Below are 16,030 nucleotides of genomic sequence, written 5' to 3'. Positions count from 1 at the left end.
GGGGGAGGGGGTATATATATATATATATATACACACACACACACACACACACACACACACACAGAGCATGAAAAGGTGGGAGTTGTCTTATCAACTCTGAGGCTTGGTCTACACTACCCCCCCCAATTCGAACTAAGGTACGCAACTTCAGCTACGTGAATAACGTAGCTGAAGTCGAAGTACCTTAGTTCGAACTTACCTTGGTCCACACGCGGCAGGCAGGCTCCCCCGTCGACTCCGCGGTACTCCTCTCGCCGAGCTGGAGTACCGCAGTCGACGGCAAGCACTTCCGGGTTCGACTTATCGTGTCCAGACTAGACGCGATAAGTCGAACCCAGAACTTCGATTTCCAGCCGTCGAACTAGCTGGTAAGTGTAGCCAAGGCCTGAGAGGCCAATTAAGTAAGAGAAAAAACATTTGAAGTGATAATCAAGATAGTACAGACAGTTTGATAAGAAGTGTGAGAATACTTACATGGGGAGATAGATTCAATGTTTGTAATGGCTCCGCCATTCCCAGTCTCTATTCAAGCCTAAGTTGATTGTATCTAATTTGCATATCAATTCAAGTTCAGCAGTTTCTCCTTGGAGTCTGTTTTTGAAGCTTTTCTGTTGCAAAATTGCCACCCTCCGGTCTGTTATTGAGTGACCAGACAGGTTAAAGTGTGCTACTGGTTTTTGAATGTTATGATTCCTGATGTCAGATGTGTGTCCATTTATTCTTTTGCGTAGAGACTGTCCAGTTTGGCCAACGTACGTGGCAGAGGGGCATTGCTGGCACATGACGGCATATATCACATTGGCAGATGTGCAGGTGAACGAGCCCCTGATGGCATGTTTTTTTCAGAATTAGTCAGACATTTTCCTACTCCATTTGTCCAGCAGCCACTCTGTAAGGCCTGCTACATAGATTTAGGAAACTAAGTTTATTAATAATGTAAGGCATATTTAACAAATCTAATATACTTACCATGGTATTCTAGCACCATGTACTAGCAAGAAACAAGGGGAAAAATGGGACCAAGGAAAGGTTAAAAGATTACTTGATTGCAGTATAGAAGTACCTAGATGAGGAGAATATTTTAGATAGTACAGGGCTCTTCAATCTAGTAGAGAAAAGCATAATATTATCCAATTCCTGGGAGCTGAAGCTAGACAAATTTTGACTAGAAACACAACATTCAGTTCTCCCCTGCCACTCTTAAGAAGTGAGGACAATTTCCCTTTGGAACAGTTTACCAACAGATATGGTGGATTTTCCATCACTTGAAATCTTTATTTTAAAGATTGGATATCCTTCTGAAAGATCAACCATAAGTTATGAGCCTCATGCAGGAACTACTGGGTGAAATTCTATAACCTGTGTTATGTAGGTGGTCAGACTAGATCAGAATACCAGACTTTAAGGCCAGAAGGAACTAAGCTACTGGCACAAGGGTAACGTTTTACCTGTTTATTTCCAGTTTTACTTTGTTGGCCTATACTTCTAATCATTAAACAACCAGTCTGAAAAGGGTCCCTGTGTTGATTTCAATGTTTTCTGAAAAATTTAAGGTTTTGTTTTTAAGAAGTTTTCAGCCCTTTTGTTTTCTGAGATCACTTCCCATACACAAACTGATACTACACTGCTACCTTCCTGTGTCTGTAGACAGACTGAAAAAATAGCTTAAACATTTTACTTTAATTCTGGTCCTTAACATAAATGTGAGGGAAGGAAACAAAAGAGATCACTCTAGGGCAGTGGTCCTCAACCTTTTTCGTCTGGCGGGCGCCAGATGACGAGCATCCGCCGAAATGCCGCCGCCAAGTGGCAACGTCAATAGGTGTCACCGCCGAAATGCCTGTTCTCACTTTCAGGTGACATTGTAAACAAGAAGAGGGCAGAGTTATCTCCTGCAAATGAAAACAAACTTGTTTGTCTGAGCGATTGGCTGAACAAGAGGTAGGACTAAGTGGACTTGTAGGCTTTAAAGTTTTACTTTGTTTTATTTTTGAATGCAGTTATCTTTTGTACACAATTCTACATTTATAAGTTCTATTTTCATGATAAAGAGATTGCACTACAGTACTTGTGTTAAGCAAATTGAAAAATACTATTTATTTTATCTTTACAGTGGAAATATTTATAATAAAAAGTAAATATCAAGTGAGCACTGTACACTCTATTCTGTGTTGTAATTGAAATCAATATATTTGAAAATGTGGAAAACCAAAAAATATGTATATAAATAGAATTCTATTATTAACAGCATGATTAAGCACGATTAATCTTTTTAATCACTTGACAACCCTAATACATATAACTTCCTCCATTAAATTTCCTGCTTAATTTTTAAAATATGTTCAATTAACAAAAGACTTAAAAATTGTAATATCTGGAACAGGGCGTACCTAACCTGCACTGGTTCCACAGAGGTTAATCACACTCTGTGGGCTGAAGAAGCCATGCCCTCTTGCCCCTGCTGGGCATGCTCAGACTGGAACCAGTGTATAAAAGGGAATAGCTAAGGTTAGTCTTGGCTGATCACAGAGGAGACCAGGTGTGTGTTGCAGGGCTCCTACCAGGAAGCTGCCAGGTGGACACCCAGCTGGCTGCCGAGTTTGTCGGAGAAGAGACTGCTGAGGCATGAGATTGCTGTTACTGGAAATCAGGGTAGGAAGTGACCCAGGGATCAGGACTATAGCAACAAGAGACTGAGACTGATCACAAAACTACTGGTTCCTTGGGGCCTGGTGGAGAAGGGTAGCCTGGATCCCTCTACCACAACTGCACCCACCACCGGGTGCGGTCACACCCCTGAAGTGGCGGGCTTTACTATCAAAGGACAGCTTTGACTCTGGCCACTGGGCCATGCTGCCCTGAGCAGAAGGGCATCTCTACTGACTCTGGCCATTGGGCCACATGGCCTTGAACTAGATGAGACAAACAGACTCTGGCCACTGGATCCCGCTGCCCTGGCAGCCAGCACCACTATACTGACACTAGAGCTGTAAGCCACTTGAGCTGTTGAATCCCCATTTTGTTTCCCCCATAATCCAACAACCCGTGACTGGGTGTATCTACCCTGCGACAACATCCAATTACAGTACATACTAAATCACTAACACAATTAGTCTATGCCAAAAAAGTTATAAAAATAAGCAAACAATGCTTCTACTTTGCATAATCAAATTGACAAAATGGGTCAGAAAAAATGACTTTATTAGAAAGCAATGGCAAAGTTTCAGAGCAGCGGTAAAGATTAAATTTTATCATTTGCTTTCCACAACCCTAAAACTTTCTGATTTCTATAGTCTTCTAATGGAAAACACTACCTAATGCAATCCTACTTTGCAGCAAGCTGGGTCTTTATTGGAAAGTAAAGAGCTGTACTAATGAGATGGAATTCCTGGAAAGAAGAATCCCAATCAATGAATGGAGATATTCCAATAGGGACAGATAATGCTAAAATCTTTGAATTTCTATAATATTGAATCTTAGATGGTGAAATATTTATTATATATACAAACTTACCACATTTAAAAAAAACATGTATGCTACCAAAATGTAGGAGAGAAGTCTGAAATATCCATTTTAAATCATTTAGAAAACTATTTTAGGTATAGTCTTGTGTATTAATTATATATAATACAGTGCAAGGAGTATGTCAGGTCTTCACTAGAAAAGATTTGCTGTTATTCCTATGATGGCACACTCTCCTAGTGCAGACTCAACTTATAACAGGGCCCCGAAAAAAATAAGCTATACTGGCAAAAACACTCTTGCCAGTAGACTGCCATCTACACTAGGGCTTTTGACACTATACACCACTATCTGACATTGCTATACTGGCAAAAGACTTGAGTGTAGTCCTGGCCATATTGCCACTGCCATGTAGTTCTAGGAACTAAAACAAAATATTCATAGATTTTGAGGCCATAAGGGACCATTGCCTGCATAACACAAACTGAACCACTTCACCAGTAATTTATAGATCAAGACCATAATTCCTTGTTGAGCTGCAGTATGTCTTTTGAAGATAGGGTCTTTCCTCTCCTCGAAAGGTGAACGCCAGGACTGCTAGGCAGAGATGGCGTTCACCTTTCGAGGAGAGGAAAGAACCTATTCGGACACAGACTGGCTAACCTAGTGAGGAGGGCTTTAAACTAGGTTCGACGGGGACAGGTGAGCAAAGCCCACAGGTAAGTGGGGAACATGGAGACCGGGGAGATGGGTCGGAAACGAGAGGGAGTGTGGGCTATATTGGCAGAGAGAAAGGAGAGTCAGGACAAAACCGGGAGGAAAGATCAAACCAGTATCTTAGATGCGTATATACAAATGCGAGAAGTATGGGGAATAAGCAGGAAGAGTTGGAAGTGCTAATAAATAAATACAACTATGACATTGTTGGCATCACTGAAACTTGGTGGGATAATACACATGATTGGAATGTTGGTGTGGATGGGTACAGCTTGCTCAGGAAGGATAGACAGGGGAAAAAGGGAGGAGGTGTTGCCTTATATATTAAAAATGTACACACTTGGACTGAGGTAGAGATGGACATAGGAGACGGAAGTGTTGAGAGTCTCTGGGTTAGGCTTAAAGGGGCAAAAAACAAGGGAGATGTCCTGCTAGGAGTCTACTACAGGCCACCTAACCAGGTGGAAGAAGTGGATGAGGCTTTTTTCAAGCAACTAACAAAATCATCCAAAGCCCAAGATTTGGTGGTGATGGGGGACTTCAACTATCCGGATATATGTTGGGAGAATAACACAGCGGGGCACAGACTATCCAACAAATTCTTGGATTGCATTGGGGACAACTTTTTATTTCAGAAGGTTGAAAAAGCTACTGGGGGGAAGCTGTTCTAGACTTGATTTTAACAAATAGGGAGGAACTCGTTGAGAATGTGAAAGTAGAAGGCAGCCTGGGTGAAAGTGACCATGAAATCATAGAGTTTGCAATTCTAAGGAAGGGTAGAAGGGAGAACAGCAAAATAGAGACAATGGATTTCAGGAAGGCAGATTTTGGGAAGCTCAGAGAGCTGATGGGTAAAGTCCCATGGGAATCAAGACTGAGGGGAAAAACAACTGAGGAGAGTTGGCAGTTTTTCAAAGGGACACTATTAAGGGCCCAAAAGCAAGCTATTCCGCTGGTTAGGAAAGATAGAAAATGTGGCAAAAGACCACCTTGGCTTAACCACGAGATCTTGCACGATCTAAAAAATAAAAAGGAGTCATATAAAAAATGGAAACTAGGACAGATTACAAAGGATGAATATAGGCAAACAACACAGGAATGCAGGGGCAAGATTAGAAAGGCAAAGGCACAAAATGAGCTCAAACTAGCTACAGGAATAAAGGGAAACAAGAAGACTTTTTATCAATACATTAGAAGCAAGAGGAAGACCAAAGACAGGGTAGGTCCACTGCTTAGTGAAGAGGGAGAAACAGTAACAGGAAACTTGGAAATGGCAGAGATGCTTAATGACTTCTTTGTTTCGGTCTTCACCGAGAAGTCTGAAGGAATGCCTAACATAGTGAATGCTAATGGGAAGGGGGTAGGTTTAGCGGATAAAATAAAAAAAGAACAAGTTAAAAATCACTTAGAAAAGTTAGATGCCTGCAAGTCACCCGGGCCTGATGAAATGCATCCTAGAATACTCAAGGAGCTAATAGAGGAGGTATCTGAGCCTCTAGCTATTATCTTTGGAAAATCGTGGGAGACGGGAGAGATTCCAGAAGACTGGAAAAGGGCAAATATAGTGCCCATCTATAAAAAGGGAAATAAAAACAACCCAGGTAACTACAGACCAGTTAGTTTAACTTCTGTGCCAGGGAAGATAATGGAGCAAGTAATTAAGGAAATCATCTGCAAACACTTGGAAGGTGGTAAGGTGATAGGGAACAGCCAGCATGGATTTGTGAAGAACAAATCATGTCAAACCAATCTGATAGCTTTCTTTGATAGGATAACGAGCCTTGTGGATAAGGGTGAAGCGGTGGATGTGGTATACCTAGACTTTAGTAAGGCATTTGATACGGTCTCGCATGATATTCTTATCGATAAACTAGGCAAATACAAATTAGATGGGGCTACTATAAGGTGGGTGCATAACTGGCTGGATAACCGTACTCAGAGAGTTGTTATTAATGGTTCCCAATCCTGCTGGAAAGGCGTAACGAGTGGGGTTCCGCAGGGGTCTGTTTTGGGACCGGCTCTGTTCAATATCTTCATCAACGACTTAGATATTGGCATAGAAAGTACGCTTATTAAGTTTGCGGATGATACCAAACTGGGAGGGATTGCAACTACTTTGGAGGACAGGGTCATAATTCAAAATGATCTGGACAAATTGGAGAAATGGGCTGAGTTAAACAGGATGAAGTTTAACAAAGACAAATGCAAAGTGCTCCACTTAGGAAGGAAAAATCAATTTCACACATACAGAATGGGAAAAGACTGTCTAGGAAGGAGTACGGCAGAAAGGGATCTAGGGGTTATAGTAGACCACAAGCTAAATATGAGTCAACAGTGTGATGCTGTTGCAAAAAAAGCAAACATGATTCTGGGATGCATTAACAGGTGTGTTGTGAGCAAGACACGAGAAGTCATTCTTCCGCTCTACTCTGCTCTGGTTAGGCCTCAGCTGGAGTATTGTGTCCAGTTCTGGGCGCCGCATTTTAAAAAAGATGTGGAGAAATTGGAAAGGGTCCAAAGAAGAGCAACAAGAATGATTAAAGGTCTTGAGAACATGACCTATGAAGGAAGGCTGAAAGAACTGGGTTTGTTTAGTTTGGAAAAGAGAAGACTGAGAGGGGACATGATAGCAGTTTTCAGGTATCTAAAAGGGTGTCATAAGGAGGAGGGAGAGAACTTGTTCACCTTAGCCTCTAAGGATAGAACCAGAAACAATGGGTTTAAACTGCAGCAAGGGAGGTCTAGGTTGGACATTAGGAAAAAGTTCCTAACTGTCAGGGTGGTTAAACACTGGAATAAATTGCCTAGGGAGGTTGTGGAATCTCCATCTCTGGAGATATTTAAGAGTAGGTTAGATAAATGTCTATCAGGGATGGTCTAGACAGTATTTGGTCCTGCCATGCGGGCAGGGGACTGGACTCGATGACCTCTCGAGGTCCCTTCCAGTCCTATAATCTATGAATCTATGAATCTATGAATCTATGATATTCAGCCTTGATTTAAAGGCCTCAAGTGATTGCAGAATCCACCGTATACCAAGGTAAGTTGTTCCAATGGTTAATTACCCTCACTGAAAAGAAGTGCACTCTATTTCTCGTCTAAATTTGTCTATCTTGAGCTTCCAACCATTGGGTTTTGTTATGCCTTTTTGTTAAAGAGCTATCTACTATCAAATATTTTCCTCCATGTTGGTACTTGCAGGCTGATCAAGTCACCAGTTAACCTCCGGAATAAGATTAACAGATGAAGCTTCTTAAATCTTTCACTATAAGGCATGTTTTTCAGACCTTGAATAATTCTTCTATAGCTTTTCTGACACCTTTCTAATTTTAAGATCGTTTTTGAAGCATGGACACCAGAACTGAACACAGTGTTCTAGTAATGTCTCACTTATGCTATAAACAGGAGGTGACACCACTTCCTTACTCCTACTTGCTATTCCCCATCTTATACATCCAAGGATCGCATTCGCCCTCTTAGCTAATGCCTCACACTGCCTAACCTTATGGTTCTATAATGCCATCCACCAACATAGTATCTTGAGTGCACCAGGAGCTTATGTTCCATTGGTTATCTATCATAACCCTACTTCTTAGGACAAGGTTAACATTACTTCAGATAAGAGTAGTTTCTTAAAGTAACAAACAAACAGCAAGGTCTACAAAAAAAAATCTCATTTTTCAATTTAAAATAGTGAAATCAATAGAAGGTGATGTAATATACTTGGTATTTAATTTTCATGCCTATAATGGTAATAGCAGGAAAGCATTGTGTAACTACTATATGGAGCCACACACTTGCCAAGCTCATATTTAATTTCTGCTTTTAAGTCTGCACCTGTTTAGTTTCATTCACTTGCTGATACATACCTGTCTGTTAAAACTGTTTGTGAATCATATAAGCTATAATCACGTATTTAAATATATGGAAGCCAAAACCTTGCCATATTTGATTTTTAAAGATCATCATTAATATAACCATAGGCAAAAACATTAAAACAACATGTGGTTACTGCTGTAACTAACGTGTAAAAATAACTTTTCTAAGTATTTCTCTCAGGCCTAATCAAAATTTAGACTGAACTGTCATCAACTGTAACCTCATACTTTGTTTTGAAGAAAAAAAATGCTCCCGTAACACTGAGATTGATCAGAATCAGAATGCTGTAGCCAAAGTGTAGGAGAAAGCTGAAAGAAAATAGTATGTTGTAATGGATATTCATGAAGATCTCATCTTAACTTTAAAAGATTTGAGTGCTTACTCCACTAATTTGTTGGAATCTGAAAGAACTTTTTTATGCAATCTGACATCTTATACACCACTACTATCACCTATGAGGACTTTTCAGTGTTTTTTCATTTAGAAAGATGACACTTTGGGCACTATGATCAGTGCTGAAAGTTTTTTAGAGCCAGATCCTCAACTACAGCTGGACTAGAAAATTAGCTTAAAGCTCACCTTTGTATTCCTCCAACCTTGCAGCTGCTATGGGCAGTCACCAGGTTAGAGCTGCCTACAGGCTGATTTAATTTATGCAAGCTACTAAAAGGGCAAAGCAGTTGAAATTGCAGCCAGAAATTGGTGCAGTATAGGGCCCCTTACTAGGCCCCCTTTTCTTCAGTCACATCTCTTATGTCAGTCCTGGAGAGCAGGATTGTGTAGGAGCCTCTATGCCAGCTCTATTCCACTGAAGCATTCCCCATCTTGCACTGGGGTGATCCTCCCAGGCCTTTATACACTGGCTTTATGGAGAGAATCTGCTAACAGTGTGACACAAAGGGTCTTTGCTGTGTCAGTGAATCTGGCCCTCAGTTTTGTAAGAACATAAGAAAGCCATACTGGTCAGACCAATGGTCCATCTAGCTCTGTATCCTTTCTAGCCCAGAGGCTCTTCTGCAATTAGTAAACAAATAGCATTTTATTAAGGACTGATCTTCCTGGAGAAAACAGCTTCTTGCAGGCCAAAAATAATTCAAATGTCGTATTTAACCACAAAGCACTTGTACTTCACTTTATATTAAGTATACTATAAATATATAGTATTGCCCACTTTTCAGCCATTCTTAGGTTTAAGCTGCCATTTTCCTGGAAATCTTTTGTCTTTAGTCTTTCAAAAAGCACTACAAACTGTAGTTTATTTCTATATAATTCAAATGAAATAAGTAGAACATATTGATTATATATATTTCAAAAACTATTTCACTAAATACACCTCTACCTCAATATAACGCTGTCCTCGGGAGCCAAAAAATCTTACCGCGTTATAGGTGAAGCCACGTAATATTGAACTTGCTTTGATCCACCGGAGTGCGCAGCCCCGCCTCCCCGGAGCACTGCTTTACCGCATTATACCCAAGTTTGTGTTATATCGGGTCACATTATATCTGGGTAGAGGTGTAAAGGGACTTTTCCAGACGATTCACACAATTAATAAATGTTCAGAATAAAGTCTTGGCTACTTTGGACCCATGCACTTAAAACAAGTTCTATAAGGGATAGCTGTATCTATATATAAACACAAACACACACCCATACATACTTCTATGGAATTCATATACTGCAGCTACACCCCAGACCGATACTATTCCTTCCTTGTAAACCACAGAAGAACCCTTCTTCAGAACACCTTTTTAAGCTTACCGGAACAGATAAACTGCTACAAAATATTAATCTTAGTGTATTGATTATATTTGTCTAGAGGTCTGGCATAATATGCGAAGTTTTACTCTAAATTGCACAAATGAGGACTAATATTTAAGAATTGCTGTACGTGAAGGCAAAGGAGTGCTGAGGTAATCAAACACCTACTGAAATCATGTCTGAATGACCAAATTCAAAAACAGGTAACCTGGCAGCAGATCACCTCTCTACTCAAAAGTTCCCTATTATGCTTCATATTTATCAATGCGTGTCAAACTTTGTCAACTGGAACTTCCAAAGAAGATTCCAGGAGACAAGGCAATAAGAAGACAGAGAAATTTTTAAAAAATTGTACTGAGGAATTATATGGTGTATATGGTGATTTAAACTAGGGGTTCCCAAACTTGGCTTGTGACTTCTTCAGGTTAAGCCCCTGGTGGGCCACTAGATGCTTGGTTTACCTGAGCGTCCACAGGTATGGCCGCTTGCAGCTCCCAGTGGCCGCGGTTCGCCGTTCCCGGCCAATGGGAGCCGCGGGAAGTGTTTCAGTTGTTCATTGTATTATAAAATCTGTATCCTGGAAGTTAAAGCTGTGCAAGTGTCAATTTTTAAACTGTTAATCTAAAGGGGATACATACCACTTGTGGGACAATTATGGGCTCTTAAATATAGAGTCGTTTTTTTGTTTGTTTATTTTTTAGACTTTGGCATCATTAGCAGAGAAAATAATTGATCCATTTTACTTCAGAGAGTGCCTGGTATGGGATATTATTGGTACAGACACACCTCGTAACTGTTCCTCATTTCAAGGGGAAAAAAAAAATCACTCATTTTTGTCCCAGAGTTACTTTCATTCTTCACAAACCTAGTGTCCCATCACTTATTTTTTAAAATTATTTATGTCAGAAATAAAGAATCATTAAACCAAAGTTAAATAAATAATTAATTTACCCTAAACGAATAAATCCCACAACAATTTCTGCATGAATTTATTTGTATCCTTCATTTTGAATCTCTCCTATTTGGGCCTTGGCAAGTTGCAAAGTACAGTTACAAAAAACAGAGTACAAAAATATAGAATTCTGATCTCAGTACAAGTAACAATTTATTGTGAATCACTAAGAAAGTCAACAGGATCTGGAGTTAGCCCCTTCGTACAGAATGATACCACAACGCTACTGAAAAATGCTGCAATTTAGTTCAGTAACATTCTGCACTTTTCACTGTTGTACTAAAGCTTCATTTTGTTTACACTTTCTCTATAGCACAGAATGTAGTTTTTCTCTGAATCTTTCATACTTAAGGGAACATCAAAGCACTTTATATTGTACCGTGTTAGATACTGGCAAACAGAGAGCCACCCTGCACATAAAAATTCCTCACACTCCTTGGATGCATGAATACCACATACTGACAGGGGGAACACTGGTCATGACTCCAGGCTATTCCCTGAACTTTTAAATGAGATACAGTACCTTCAATTGCTATCTCATCAGCCACACAAATAGGCAGAAATGGTCTTGGCTTAATGTCATTCAAAAGGACTACACCTGTAATATGACAATACTGCACCGCCAGCATTAAGAAGGAAATATATAAAGTCTCTTAAGACTAGAGGAATATAGAAGTTTGTGGTGTATTTCATAACAAATTTGATTAAGCATCCTTTCTTGACATAATTGGGGAAAAAAATCCCATGTCTCAAAACCAAACACAGAAGTCAAAAGATGCCAAATATTTTCTTTCTATTGTTAAGAAAGGTGTACAGGTCACAACACATACAGACCCCTTAAGCTTCCCACAACACAAGGCACTGAGACAATGAACTAAAAGTCCACTTGGCAGGGGTCAAAAGTTACACTTTCATGGTTTTTGATGTACATGTAACAGAGGACAACTTGAAATAAAATTTGTACGTGTTGTGGTTTCGAAAGTTCTCTCCTGGAATCAGTAAATTAACATGCTTTTGTTTAGGACAGATGGAACCATATTGTCTCTTGTAATTGTAAGGCTACATAACTGGACAACAATTTAAATCATGCCTCTCCCCTATTCCCCAAAAAAACTCCAATCCCAACTCCTGAGAAAAAGGAGCTGACAGAATACCAGGCGTAGGAAATGCTGCAGTATCCAGTCCCTCCATTTTTGTGCGCAGGCAGGGTATTGAAGATTATAAATTTCAGAGAGAAAAATTCTTGTTAATTTCAATCTTCTGCCCAATAGGAACTAATAGAGAGAGACACACCACGTGTCCTCATCACACACATTCAGAACAGATCCAACACTTTAGTGGTAAGCCCTCTATCAGAGGAGCCATAAAAATTACATATTATTGCTAGCCAAAAAACAAGAATTCAATTTTGCAAAACAGATTTAGCTTTTACATTGTTTCCATTCCACATTGGGATGAAACCAAGACCTTTTAAAAATGTTCATGATAAAACATGAGACGACACCCCCTAATAGCCAACAGCTCAGTGAGACCCTGGACATACAGATGCATGTCCCTGGCCAATGTTCTCTTCAGTTAAAATCTTTTAGTACAGGGATTTGAACCTAGGTGTCTCACATCCCAGGCGAGTGCCCTCCCAAGAGAGCTATAGCCATTTTTGGGCTGTCTCTCGCTCTCGCACATTGGAGCTGTTCTAATTTGGATTATAGTCACATAGTTAATTTATGCAGTGATTAGGTTCAAGCTCCTGTTCCAAATCATCAAGCACAGCAGGGACATGAACCTGGTTCTCCTACATCCTAGGTGAGTGCCCTAATCACTGGGTTATTGGCTATTTTAGGTAGGGTGACCAGATGTCCCGATTTTATAGGGACAGTCCCGATTTTGGGTTGTTGTTTTTTTCTTATATAGGCACCTATTACACCCCACCCCCTTCCTGATTTTTTACACTTGCTATCTGGTCACCCTAATTTTAGGGCAGTTCCCTCTTACACCAGAAATTCTATGCTGGACTTAAGAAACCTTCCCAATGAAAGTTTTACCAAAACCAATAACTTCCATGAAAAGTTCCAGTTTGACAAATCAACATTTTCCAGCAAAGTTTTTGAAAAACTGAGTTTTGTTGAAAAAAATTCCCACCAGCACTAGTAATTTGAACAGTTAGTTAAAAATGCTAGCCCTGTTGTCTTTAAAATTACGCTATTAAAGGTTGAGTGCTTTTAGTTATTAAACTAGTAAATTATTAGATTACAAATGCACTATACCTTGCAACGCACCGAGAACAGTGTGGCATCTAGACATAGCAATTGGGACACTAGAAATATAGAAAATTTTAAGCCTTCTTCTTTGAGCAATATTACAACACAGAAAGTACTTCTGAAATAAACACATGAGGACTGCTTTCCTCCTTATTGCTGCTATGTACATTGCTGGCTCATATAAAAATGATTGTAGTGAAAATAAACAGGTAACGATTCGAAGACTAGGAGACAACAAACATTTCATGATCAAGTCAAGTTTCTGATTTTAGCTCAAAAAGTCAGTTTACATGTAAACCCAGATATATGTACACATCTAATTCCAATAACAGCAATAATCATATCAGTGAAAGGCTGGAAGTAACTAAGATCTGGACACAAAGGTTAGGTGCCAGACAAGTACAACATATACATCGGAACCATAAATGTGCTTTGAAATCAGCAAGATATTTAACAAATAATCAACTGTGTAGTCTTCATTTTGTGCACATATCTGAGCACTTATGCAGTCACCAACATTTCCATTTTCACCATTTATAGTCAAGTATTCAATGGTTCCTAAATCACAATTATAGCAATCTTTGTTCCAAATTTGAGAAACCAGATGTTTTAACAAGCCACTGGCAACATGGGAGACAATTCTGTTAGCACAATCTGTTTTGGAAAATACATATCCTTTACTTTGTCAAAGCTAAACTGTGAAATAAATTATGTTTAATATTTGATATTACTATAAATGAAGAATATGTAATTAACGTCAGAGACATGTTTGGCTGGTTTTCTAATTTCTCATGTACAGCTAATAACTTTTTACATTTTATAGAATTACACATCAGTCATTATTTTCTTGCTGTAACAGTGTTTTAAAGCAATGAAAATTAATGAAGTTAGCCATCTATTTAGGTATTTATAACAAAATCATCACTACAGTACATTAAAAGAACATAACATCCATCTGTACTTTCCATGTCAGTACCTTCCATCTCTCCCTTGTTATATCACTTTCTTCTAATTTGATGTTTTATTATTATTATTATTATTCAACAGTCTCCCTAAGACCTTTAGACTGGCCATTCTACAGCTGTCATTAAGGGGGGAAAGGGATGGCAAAGCGTGGACTCTTTCTGATCTCAGATGGCTGCCCAAGTCCTGACACTTTCACCCACAACCATGTCTGCCACAATGTCTCTCTACTTTGCAATGGGTTCTACTGTAGCTATTTTTAACTAAGTAGTGGTGGCCTCCTTTCCTCACCTTTAAAATCTAGTAGTTTGGATTTGATTACAGACTGCTCTCCAAGTTCGGAGGGGAGAGGGAGAAACGGGGCTTTAAAAATAAATACAAACTCAGCAAGCTTATTTTTCTCTATGTTCCTGCAATAAACTAATGTATGCATGATGGAAGGTTTTTAAAACTGCTTTAGACATTTTTTCCCCAAAGGGAAAAACAAGGGTCTACCTAGACTAAAATTAACTATAGTTTTAAACTCTTCAAAAGAAATGTTTAGTCTGTGTGTCTGTCTACCCTTAACCATAAGAAGTTCTATACCAGCCAGTATAAAAAATTCTCATGGTAGCCAGAGGGCACTATATGAAAATATTAGCTTTACAGAAAGCTTCAATATTTATAACCCACCGCCTCCGAATTTTCAGGCCAAAATTAAACTAACTCATCCCTGTAAATGATATGCTGGCTATGCCGAGCAGGCTCCTCCAAGGGAGAGCGCGCAGTCAGGACACGAGAACGCTCCCTGGGAAGCTGGGAGGTCAGGCTCCACGGGAGCACAATTAATTGGACAGTTACTAATTCCGTGCTCACGGAGCTGCCTGTGCCCCGGCGTTTCCACACTGCATTTCTGGAAGCTCAGACTCCCCCCGCCCCGGCAAGCGGGAGGATTCGTGTCAAGGAAGGTGAAGAGGAAGGGGGCAAAGCAGCCAGCGAGCCCACCCAAGGGCCGGGACCGTGACGCCAGAGCCTGCAATGCTGCCCATCCGCCTCGTCCGAAGCAGCCCCGGGCGGCGGGCCGCAGGCGCGGGGCCGGAGGGAGAACACGCAGCGCCCATCCTCGCCCTGCCCCGGGGAGGAGCTGCCCAGGGACCCCTGCCCGCCTGGGGAGGCCTAGGCTCCCGCCGCGGGGGCTGCTGCTCCAGGGGGGAGAGGGAAGGCGGCCTGCCCCAAGGCCCTCGGGCCCCGCCCCCCTGCGCGCCCGCCCGCCGCGAGCGGCTCCTCACCTGGGGGTGTCGGGGTCTCTCACATGGCGGGTGCCCAGCCCGGCCCGCTCCCTCTCACCGCCGCTTCCCGCCCGCTCCCACAGCTAATTGCACCCGGAAGTGATTCCTGAGCGGCACTTCCGGGTCACCCGCAGACCGAGCTGGGTGCGGGCCTGGTGGCTCCCCTGGCCGAAGGGCGGGGCCCGGCCCGGCCCGGCGGCGCGTTTCCCTTCGAAACGGACCGAGTCCCGACCCGTCGGCCCGCCTCCCCCTCACGCGCCCGGCAGCTGGCCCAGCGGTTCCCTAGCTAGGCCCACGCCCAGCCGCAGGGGGCTGCCGCGGGCCGGCAGGGCGAGCCCGGGTCTGTGCCGGGGCGTGCGGGCAGCCTGCCCGCCGGCACAGACACGCTTGATGTCCGGATAAAATCACTGGCCTTGTAGCCTTCGGGTCTGCAGCGAACCTGCAGCTGCTCTGCGGGGGTGAGAGCGCAGGGCTCGGATCCCTGCGGAGGTTCTTGCTTCGGTAACACATTCGCCTCCCCCAGGAGATGCCTAACGCAGCCCATGGGCTGGGACGGACTCAGCACACGTCAAGAAATCGGAATAGTCCATGCACAGCTGTTACTTTCAGCATGTGGTGGCGCTTCCTGCATACCTCCACTGTGTGTTGCACATGCTCTAGTAAAGAGGACTTCAGCAGTGGGAAGTACTTCATGGGACATCCTGGCCGCCACAGCAGAAGACTGAAGTGCCTGTACAAAAGTTCCCTTAATTAGAGTGCATTTGCAGCCA

The 16,030-nt window shown here is 41.6% G+C and overlaps 2 protein-coding genes across 3 annotated transcripts in view; both read right to left on the bottom strand.

Moving 5' to 3' along the window:
- RALGPS1 (Ral GEF with PH domain and SH3 binding motif 1) overlaps nt 1-15,279 on the bottom strand; it is a 397,330-nt gene extending 382,051 nt beyond the window's left edge. The window contains exon 1 of the mRNA XM_034793617.1: nt 15,261-15,279. The gene's annotated coding sequence lies outside the window, so the exon portion shown is untranslated. The remainder of the gene's footprint in view (nt 1-15,260) is intronic.
- The window catches only part of ZBTB34 (zinc finger and BTB domain containing 34), a 27,882-nt gene extending 11,862 nt beyond the window's left edge, over nt 1-16,020 (bottom strand). Inside the window, exon 1 of one of the 2 annotated variants that reach the window (XM_034793619.1) lies at nt 15,894-16,020. In XM_034793619.1, the coding sequence (XP_034649510.1) occupies nt 15,894-15,913 (20 nt within the window). In that variant the 5' untranslated portion in view covers nt 15,914-16,020. Of the gene's footprint in view, nt 1-15,260; nt 15,384-15,893 lie in introns of those variants that run through there. The other variant, XM_034793620.1, reaches the window with a different exon arrangement.
- Between the last annotated feature and the right edge of the window lie 10 nt (nt 16,021-16,030).

Source organism: Trachemys scripta, chromosome 17 (assembly GCF_013100865.1).
Source record: "Trachemys scripta elegans isolate TJP31775 chromosome 17, CAS_Tse_1.0, whole genome shotgun sequence".
NCBI classification, from domain to species: domain Eukaryota; kingdom Metazoa; phylum Chordata; order Testudines; family Emydidae; genus Trachemys; species Trachemys scripta.
The sequence above is the reverse complement of the archived record's forward strand: the minus strand, read 5'-3'. Positions and strand labels throughout refer to the sequence as shown.